The following is a 10,232-nucleotide window of genomic DNA, read 5'->3' as shown; positions in this document are numbered from 1 at the left end:
CTCTCTTTCTCTCTCTCTCTCTCTCTCTCTCTCACACACACACACACACACACACACACACACACACACACAGAGGTTGGCAACTTGTTCACAGTAGAGGAGGAAAGCCATTGGCTTTGTTGGTGAAGAGAAGTTGAAGTTCTAGTATAACCAATTCTAGTGTGTCACATGTACTTTTAAGAGTAAACAATGGGAGTTTCCTTTTCGAGAAATTGAGTTAAATAGAAAAAAAATACAAAGAGGGAGAGCTCGAGGAAAAAGTCGTTACTGTAACAGGTACCCCACATAGGATATATATATATATAACCAAATCAATCATATTATATCGTATAAGAAGGTAGGGGAGTCTAATCTAGGGCAGCATTATAATTTTACATTAAAATGATGCTTAATTTCTTTTGTAGTTTTATATTTTATAGACGTATTTAATCGAATATTATTATTCTCAATATGGAATAACAGCGGCAGAGAAGACTTTCTAGAGCTAGATAGGTGAGAAGAGAATTAATCCCACAATCGAGTTGTTTGTGTTGAATCAATTCGTTAGATAACATGAGATCAGAACCAACCCCCTCAGCTCTTCGTTCGACGAGTTCCCAGCAAGAAGAGTACTTCGATTTGTCTCTTGCTTATTTCTAATTATGGATTAAAATTCAAGACAGTGAAGAGCTCATGCTTCAGTTTGGAAGTCAGTAGACAAAAGAGTAAATCAATAAACTCTTCGAGCAACTTACAAAGTCTCCAGGCCTAAAATTTAAAGGGAAAAAAAAGAGATTAATAAGAAAAGAAAAAAGAGCCTCATCATCATCAATTTTTCCCCTATACAACAAACCCAATAATATTCCTGGTGACAAAACTTGGGCTCTATTGAGAGAGGGCCTCTCCCTTTACTGTTCTCTTTTTTCTTTATCAATATGGTACAGTAGGGAAGATAACAAAAAAGCTAAGAGGTTTGAAGTGCTTTTGGTTAAATCTGTGAGTTGCATCTTCTATGGCATGCAATGATATGTTTAGCTTGTTTAGTTTCTTTTCTCCAGATCCTGGCTATGTCCTCTGCTATTTTCACTGCATCTAGAGAAGCTCCAGAGAGTCCTCTTCTTGTGAACCCAACTGCATACAGCCCACATTTCCCTTTCCACCCATTTGGAAATGGCTGCTTTGGGAACCCATCTTTGGAGAAAAATTCACTCCCCTGCATGCATAGTAGTAACATGAATGTCGAGTTACTAAATCAAATCTAAGCCGACCTGAAGCTTCTGCAGAAGTGCTATTATAATGCGAGCGCTTAGTCAAAGAGTTTGTAGCCAACTCCCACTAACTAGTAACTAACACCAATATTTACTACTAATATTAATCTAAATAATTTGCTCTATTTATTTTATAAAGTTCTTTTTTTTTTTTTTTTTGTTTATCATGTGAATTAGTGTAACCTTGTAACCGAATTAATTTCAGAGAGTTTGTCATACATTCAACTTCCATAACTGTCTCCATTATTACTATTATTATAATAAAAAATAGAGAAAATCTTTTTATTTTTATATTTTAAACCGATCTAGTTGTTGGTGGTCTGAACAGAAAAATGCACCTTCAACCATGACGCGACGTTACTGCGGTAACCGGTGGCCATGACGACGGCGTCGACGCCGATCACCGTCCCATCGACGAGCTCGACGCCTCCGCGCAGGAACCTCTTGATCCCAGGAACGACCTTGATCTCCCGGGACTTGATCTTCCTCAGAGCGCCGGTGTCCAAAACAGGGGTTTTACCCTCCCTGTTCTTGAGCTCCAGAGGCCCCATTAATGGCCGCTTCAAGCCGTGCTTCTCCACGTCCCCGAGAATGGCCCTGGCCGAGGCCACCAGGATCTTGTCGACCACCCACAGTGGGAGCCATTTCGAGAGCGAAACGGAGATCTCGAACGTCGACTTCCCCAGGATCTCCCTTGGTAGTACGTGAACCTGTGAAAGAGTGTACCGTAATTAAGACTCTGTTTCTAAAAACAGAGATAAATTAGTATTATTTTTCCCCTTTCTTACTTCAATAGATACTTTAAATTTTTGGCATAATCCTATCGAAAAGTTATATAACCCGTTATTACACTCCATCATGTTGTTTTTTTTTTTTGGTTATAGATAGATAATATATTACTCGTTTTATTTATTTTATTTAAAAATAAATTTAACTGTAAATGTAAATTAATTAGGATTCAATTTCGTAATCTCGAATACTAGCCACCAAGTTTTTTACCATTTACATTTACACTAGGGACAGTCAGGTTCATCATATTGTTTTTATTGTTTTTTTTTTTTTTTGAGAGAGAGAAAGTTAATATGCTACCACATGTTTCAATACCAATCATCAAATTTTTTACCACTTGTGCTAGGAAAGGTCAGTATCATTAACAATTCTTCGAATTACGATAGGGATGACTAATAGTGACCAAGTCCTTTGCCACTTGTGTTAGGGACTATCAGTATCATTAATAAGAATTCAAACTTGAGAGTTCGAATATCTACCACCAAGTTCGTTGCCACTTACGCTAGAAATGATCAGCATCATCATCAATGTCGCCTTTATTAATTAATAATATAACATTAGCATATATTTTACGAGCACTGTCGACGGCGACTTACAGAGTCGCGAACGACCATAGTGGGGTGGGCGCCGTGGTGACAGAGGTCGAGGCACACCTCCATGCCGGAGTTGCCGCAGCCGACGACCAAGACCTCCTTCCCGGCGTAGCCTTCTCCGGACGTGTAGTCGGCGGCGTGCGCGACGTCGCCGGCGAACTCCGCCATCCCGACGATCTCCGGCAGCGCGCGCTCGGCGTTCTCCCCCGTGGCCACCACCAGCCACTGGCACATGTACTCCTCCCCCGCCGACGCCCGCACGCGCCACATCCCGCACGTCTCGTCGTAGCGCGCGCGCTCCACGCTCTCGTTGAACCGCGGCGCGATCCCGAACCGCCGCGCGTAGCGCTCCAGGTACTCGACGAACTGCCGCCGCGTCGGGTACTGCGGGAAGTCGCCCGGGAACGGGCACTTGGGCAGCTGGCAGAACTGCTTCGGCAGGTGCAGCTTCAGCCGGTCGTACGTGCGCCGCTGCCACAGCGAGGCCACGCAGTCGGCGCGCTCGACCACCACGAACGGCACCCCGTGCTCCCGCAGGCACGCCGCCACCGCCAGCCCCGACGGCCCCGCCCCGACTATCAGCGGCCCGTTCACCCACTTGCACCGCCTCTTGAAGAGGTCGTCGTCTTCGCGGCCGCGCGAATGCGCCATCGATGAATAAAAGGATGAGTACAACCGTCGGTATTTAGTTCTATATAACGGCACAAGTGAACACTACTACCACCACCACTGAAGTGTTTGTGGAGCAGGGGCCTGTCCCTGGTTGGTATAAATAGAGAGCAATGCTGCTATACACCAAATAAATCATAGTCCTTAAATTTTTTAAAATGGACGGTAGTGATGCATCTTTTATAAAGGGGTGACCGGCTCTTGTTATAATCAGTACCGGTCACCCTCCCTCCCTACCGAAGGCAAAAACTTTCTCATTACATGGAGTTGCACCGAGGATATTTTCGTAAATTCTCATCCTCATAATATACCATCCTTGTAAATGCAGAATATTCCATCTTTCTCGATTCTTATCCTTCAATATTCCATGCATAATTACTTAAATTTTCTTTACTAATGAATCATATTCGAATTCAAAATATAAAATGATGCATTATTGAAAGGATTTAGTCTATCCGTTATTCTTGAGCTTGACTTGAACAAGAGCTTGAAAGTTTAGCCAGTTTTAAATTTATTTGTACAATTTGACTATTAAATAAAAATTTAAATTTGTCCCAAATTTAAATTTTTGTTGCATCCAGAATTATATTCAAATATAAAATATTGCAAATAACAAGTTATATTATGCAATCTCTTAGTAATAGAATATGAAATATTGTCCCCAAGTGAATGTTTAAAAAATTTGAATTTGACCTTGTGATCAATAGTTTTAACTAATTAAGTTCATTACCTTAATTAAAATAAATAAAACTTTTATGATCTTCATAAGTTCCGGTATAAATTACATATTTCTTCTCAAATCATGAGAAACGTAACACTTTGGTAGACTAACTTTACTAAATTGTAATTTCAAATTAAATCTTTTTGATTATTACATAATGGTCCAATTTAGATAGCCGAATTATGATTTGACGTTGATGTGGCAGTGATGTAGCATTTTAGCCATTCTATAATACCAATTTCAAAAATTAAATTTAAATTCAATATTTTTTTGAGCTGGACACTTAACAAATTGGATATTATCTAATTTGGTAAGTTATCAAAGCAATAAGATATTTAATATTTAAAGGATGCTGATAAATTTGGTATATACTATTTTTTTTTTTCAATATTGTCATGTTAACTAATTCAAATCGGTAATCTGTTCAACAGGTTGCTTCATGTAAATCCTAATTATACCCTTTACTAATTAAGAGATTAAATTTTAATATTTATGGTGTATTGAAGCATTCCTCATAAATAGAGGGGAGGGTAGTGCATGTAGTTTGCATGTAAGTTGCATGTGAAATGATGATCATGATTATTTATTTATTCATTTAACTATTTTCTAAGTTAAAAAGATTTTTCAAAATTTTATTTATGTATTATGACATGCCCCTGGTTTCATATATATGCATGCTATATATTCTATTTTGAGAACATGGGAGAGCAATATTTTGGGTTTTTGAGTACTACCTAAGCTAGCACAACAGAGAATGACTTAAAAGTGTAAACAATTAAACACTGAATCTAAAGTACATGTAATGACAAATATGCTTAGGAGTGTGCTTTAATCTGGTTTAGTGATTGATGTAATGTAATGAATAGTTTATAGTGGAATCGGCACATTGTAAGATAGAATTAGCAAAGGATTAATGGATTACATTTGAGAATTTGAAGTGGAAAATGATAATTAAGATAGTGAGATTAACGAGCGATTTTTGATATTGGCCGAGCATATATATTTATAATTATCTCGTTAAATATCCACAGTGTAAAGTATTTGTTTTATCCAATACAAAATTTCACCACATAATTCTGTTTTCCTACCTATACAAGTCAAATTTGGGTTCAATTATCTGAGTTTAAGCTGGTCAGAGTATTAAAAATGGTTAATCTGTTTCTTAAAGTTTAGGTCAACTTTTAATGATTAGGACAACTTTTTTTTTTTTTTTTTATTTTCTTGACATCCAAAGACAATATGTAGCATTGTCTCTAAGATGGAGTCATAAGAGATCTTGCATTCTTAATTAGAGTTCTTCATATGGCTCAACTAAAACAATAAAACAAATACATTCTAAGCATATCTATCTATATATATATATATATATATATATACACAGCATCAACGAAGACCTTATATATGTTTATCACATTGTTACTTGTCTTTCTCTTTAAAAAACAATATCCCATTTTATCATCAACATTATATACAATTGATGCTACAATTAATATTAAGTTTCTTCATACTCTAATTCCTACATTTAAAATTCTCTCCAATTAGTTGGATGGTGCAAGAAATTAGGTCCAAGAAAATTACACTACAGTACAAATCCTAACTAATATTATTGTTTCTATATCATGATTCCCTTGGTGGGTGGTAGAATTTTTTAAATTTTATTTTATAAAATCTTAGCATATTAGTAATTTGCTTTAGCAGAGTACGTGTTTGCATGCAAGTCCAGTGCATAGCCTAAATCACATTTGTTTTATAATTAATTTGTAGCTGTTGGTGTTGAGGATAACTATAGTGGCATTTTCTTTTTTTAATTTATTGGGACCTTAATTTGTTTCCTTAACTATTTCATATATGCATTAGTTTCCAAATTAATTAATTATTATTACCCATTAATCCATTGTATAGTCCCACTATGTACACTGGGGTCTCCAAATGATTGAATATGCATGTTGTTATCATTTAGCATCTTTCAATTGAAGCCCTTTTCGAAGGTAAAAAAAACATAAGGTTATATTTTTTAACTTTTTTTTTTACCATTATTTTTACAATGACTACTGTTTTGTAAAATCAAACTTTCAAATGCATATGCGTGGATTTAATCAGGGTTTATTTTAGATAACCACTTTGGACTAATAACAGCTACTTCAACGGTTGATAAATGATTTTATAGTAATTAATTAGTTCATGCAACAATCAATACATACACATTTATTTGTAGANTATATTCAAATACAAAATATTGCAAATAACAAGTTATATTATGCAATCTCTTAGTAATAGAATATGAAATATTGTCCCCAAGTAAATGTTTAAAAAAATTTGAATTTGACCTTGTGATCAATAGTTTTAACTAATTAAGTTCATTACCTTAATTAAAATAAATAAAACTTTTATGATCTTCATAAGTTCCGATATAAATTACATATTTCTTCTCAAATCATGAGAAACGTAACACTTTGGTAGACTAACTTTAGTAAATTGTAATTTCATATTAAATCTTTTTGATTATTACATAATGGTCCAATTTAGATAGCCGAATTATGATTTGACGTTGATGTGGCAGTGATGTAGCATTTTAGTCATTCTCATACCATCAATTATAAGTTCAATTTAGATTCAAATTTAAAACTTTAATATAAATTTCAAAATTAAAATTTTACATTATAATACCAATTTCAAAAATTAAATTTAAATTCAATATTTTTTTGAGCTGGACACTTAACAAATTGGGTATTATCTAATTTCGTAAGTTATCAAAGTAATAAGATATTTAATATTTAAAGGATGCTGATAAATTTGGTATATACTAATTTTTTTTTCAATATTGTCATGTTAACTAATTCAAATCGGTAACCTGTTCAACATGTTACTTCATGTAAATCCCAATTATACCCTTTACTAATTAAAAGATTAAATTTTAATATTTATGGTGTATTGAAGCATTCCTCATAAATAGAGGGGAGGGTAGTGCATGTAGTTTGCATGTAAGTTGCATGTGAAAGGATGATCATGATTATTTATTTATTCATTTATTTATTTTCTAAGTTAAAAAGATTTTTCAAAATTTTATTTATGTATTATGACATGCCCCTGGTTTCATATATATGCATGCTATATATTCTATTTTGAGAACATGGGAGAGCAATATTTTGGGTTTTTGAGTACTACCTAAGCTAGCACAACAGAGAATGACTTAAAAAGTGTAAACAATTAAACACTGAATCTAAAGTATATGTAATGACAAATATGCTTAGGAGTGTGCTTTAATCTGGTTTAGTGATTGATGTAATGAATAGTTTATAGTGGAATTAGCAAAGGATTAATGGATTACATTTGAGAATTTGAAGTGGAAAATGATAATTAAGATAGTGAGATTAACGAGCAATTTTTGATATTGGCCGAGCATATATATTTATAATTATCTCGTTAAATATCCACAGTGCAAAGTATTTGTTTTATCCATTACAAAATTTCACCACATAATTCTGTTTTCCTACCTATACAAGTCAAATTTGGATTCAATTATCTGAGTTTAAGCTGGTCAGAGTATTAAAAATGGTTAATCTGTTTCTTAAAGTTTAGGTCAACTTTTAATGATTAGGACAACTTTATTTTTTTTATTTATTTTCTTGACATCCAAAGACAATATGTAGCATTGTTTCTAAGATGGAGTCATAAGAGATCTTGCATTCTTAATTAGAGTTCTTCATATGGCTCAACTAAAACAATAAAACAAATACATTCTAAGCATATATATAACGTCGACTTCCCCAGGATCTCCCTTGGTAGTACGTGAACCTGTGAAAGAGTGTACCGTAATTAAGACTCTGTTTCTAAAAACAGAGATAAATTAGTATTATTTTTTCCCCTTTCTTACTTCAATAGATACTTTAAATTTTTGGCATAATCCTATCGAAAAGTTATATAACCCGTTATTACACTCCATCATGTTGTTTTTTTTTTTTGGTTATAGATAGATAATATATTACTCGTTTTATTTATTTTATTTAAAAATAAATTTAACTGTAAATATAAATTAATTAGGATTCAAACTCCTAATCTCGAATACTAGCCGCCATGTTTTTTATCATTTACACTTACACTAGGGACAGTCAGTCAGGTTCATCATATTGTTTTTATTATTATTATTATTATTTTTTTTGAGGGAGAAAAAGGTAATATGCTACCACATGTTTCAATACTAATCATCAAATTTTTTACCACTTTGCGCTAGAAAAGGTCAGTATCATTAACAAGTCTTCGAATTGTGATATGAATGACTGATAGTGACCAAGTCCTTTGCCACTTGTGTTAGGAACGATCAGTATCATTAATAAGGATTCAAATTTGGGACTTCGGATATCTACCACCAAATTCGTTGCCACTTACGCTAGAAATGATCAGTATCATCATCAATGTCGCCTTTATTAATTAATAATATAACATTAGCATATATTTTACGGGCACTGTCGACGGCAACTTACAGAGTCGCGAACGACCATAGTGGGGTGGGCGCCGTGGTGACAGAGGTCGAGGCACACCTCCATGCCGGAGTTGCCGCAGCCGACGACCAAGACCTCCTTCCCGGCGTACCCTTCTCCGGACGTGTAGTCGGCGGCGTGCGCGACGTCGCCGGCGAACTCCGCCATCCCGACGATCTCCGGCAGCGCGCGCTCGGCGTTCTCCCCCGTGGCCACCACCAGCCACTGGCACATGTACTCCTCCGCCGCCGCGCCCTCCCCCGCCGACGCCCGCACGCGCCACATCCCGCACGTCTCGTCGTAGCGCGCGCGCTCCACGCTCTCGTTGAACCGCGGCGCGATCCCGAACCGCCGCGCGTAGCGCTCCAGGTACTCGACGAACTGCCGCCGCGTCGGGTACTGCGGGAACTCGCCCGGGAACGGGCACTTGGGCAGCTGGCAGAACTGCTTCGGCAGGTGCAGCTTCAGCCGGTCGTACGTGCGCCGCTGCCACAGCGAGGCCACGCAGTCGGCGCGCTCGACCACCACGAACGGCACCCCGTGCTCGCGCAGGCACGCCGCCACCGCCAGCCCCGACGGCCCCGCCCCGACTATCAGCGGCCCGTTCACCCACTTGCACCGCCTCTTGAAGAGGTCGTCGTCTTGGCGGCCGCGCGAATGCGCCATCGATGAATAAAAGGATGAGTACAACCGTCAGTATTTAGTTCTATATAACGGCACAAGTGAACACTACTACCACCACTGAAGTGTTCGCGGAGCAGGGGCCTGTCCCCTCGTTGGTATAAATAGAGAGCAATGCCGCTATACACCAACACCAAATAAATCATAACCCTTAAATTTTTTAAAATGGACGGTAGCGATGCATCTTTTATAAAGGGATAACTGGCTCTTGTTATAATCGGTACCGGTCACCCTCCCTACCGAAGGCAAAAACTTTCTCATTACATGGAGTTGCACCAAGGGTATTTTCGTAAATTCTCATCCTCATAACATACCATCCTTGTAAATGGATAATATTCCATCTTTCTCGATTCTTATCTTTCAATATTCCATGTATAATTACTTAAATTTTCTTTACTAACGAATCATATTCGAATTCAAAATATAAAATGATGCATTATTGAAAGGATTTAGTCTATCCGTTATTCTTGAGCTTGACTAGAACAAGAGCTTGAAAGTTTAGCCAGTTTTAAATTTATTTGTACAATTTGAGTATTAAATAAAAATTTAAATTTGTCGCAAATTTAAATTTTTGTTGCATCCAAAATTATATTCAAATATAAAATATTGCAAATAACAAGTTATATTATGCAATCTCTTAGTAATAGAATATGAAATATTGTCCCTCTCCAAGGTAAACTGTTTAAAAAAACTTTTGGATATTTGACCTTTTCTGTGGGATCAATAGCGTTTTTAACTAATTAAGTTCGACTTACTATCAAAATTAAAAATAAATAAAACTTTTTTACTGACTCTCTCATACCGTCTCCCGATCTCAAACATTACATAGTTCTTCTCAAATCATGAGAAACGCCTAACCACTTTGCCGCTAGACTAAACTTTGGGTAAATTGTAATTGTCATATTAATATCTCTTTTTGAATTATTACATAAATGGCTCCAATCTTAGATAGCCGGTAATTTGATTTGTACGCTTGATTGTCGGGGCCAGTGACGTGCTAGGCATTTTAGTATTCTCATACAATCAAATTATAAGTCTCATTTAGCATTCCAAC

General features: G+C 36.5%; 2 protein-coding genes across 2 annotated transcripts in view; both read right to left on the bottom strand.

Annotated features, from left to right (window-relative positions):
• On the bottom strand, positions 968–3,280 carry LOC109727142 (probable indole-3-pyruvate monooxygenase YUCCA5). The gene is made up of 3 exons (XM_020257042.1): positions 2,633–3,280; positions 1,586–1,957; positions 968–1,192 (listed from the first exon to the last, which is right to left on the bottom strand). Exons 1-3 carry the CDS (start codon positions 3,278–3,280, stop codon positions 968–970), a joined length of 1,245 nt encoding a protein of 414 aa, XP_020112631.1.
• Positions 7,713–10,232, bottom strand: part of LOC109727141 (probable indole-3-pyruvate monooxygenase YUCCA8) — a 5,257-nt gene continuing 2,737 nt past the window's right edge. Inside the window, exons 3-4 of the mRNA XM_020257041.1 lie at positions 8,501–9,138; positions 7,713–7,814 (exon numbers count right to left, since the gene is read on the bottom strand). Coding sequence (XP_020112630.1) covers positions 7,713–7,814; positions 8,501–9,138 — 740 coding nt within the window. The remainder of the gene's footprint in view (positions 7,815–8,500; positions 9,139–10,232) is intronic.

The sequence above is a fragment of the Ananas comosus genome, linkage group 22 (assembly GCF_001540865.1).
Source record: "Ananas comosus cultivar F153 linkage group 22, ASM154086v1, whole genome shotgun sequence".
NCBI lineage: Eukaryota > Viridiplantae > Streptophyta > Magnoliopsida > Poales > Bromeliaceae > Ananas > Ananas comosus.
The sequence above is the reverse complement of the archived record's forward strand: the minus strand, read 5'-3'. Positions and strand labels throughout refer to the sequence as shown.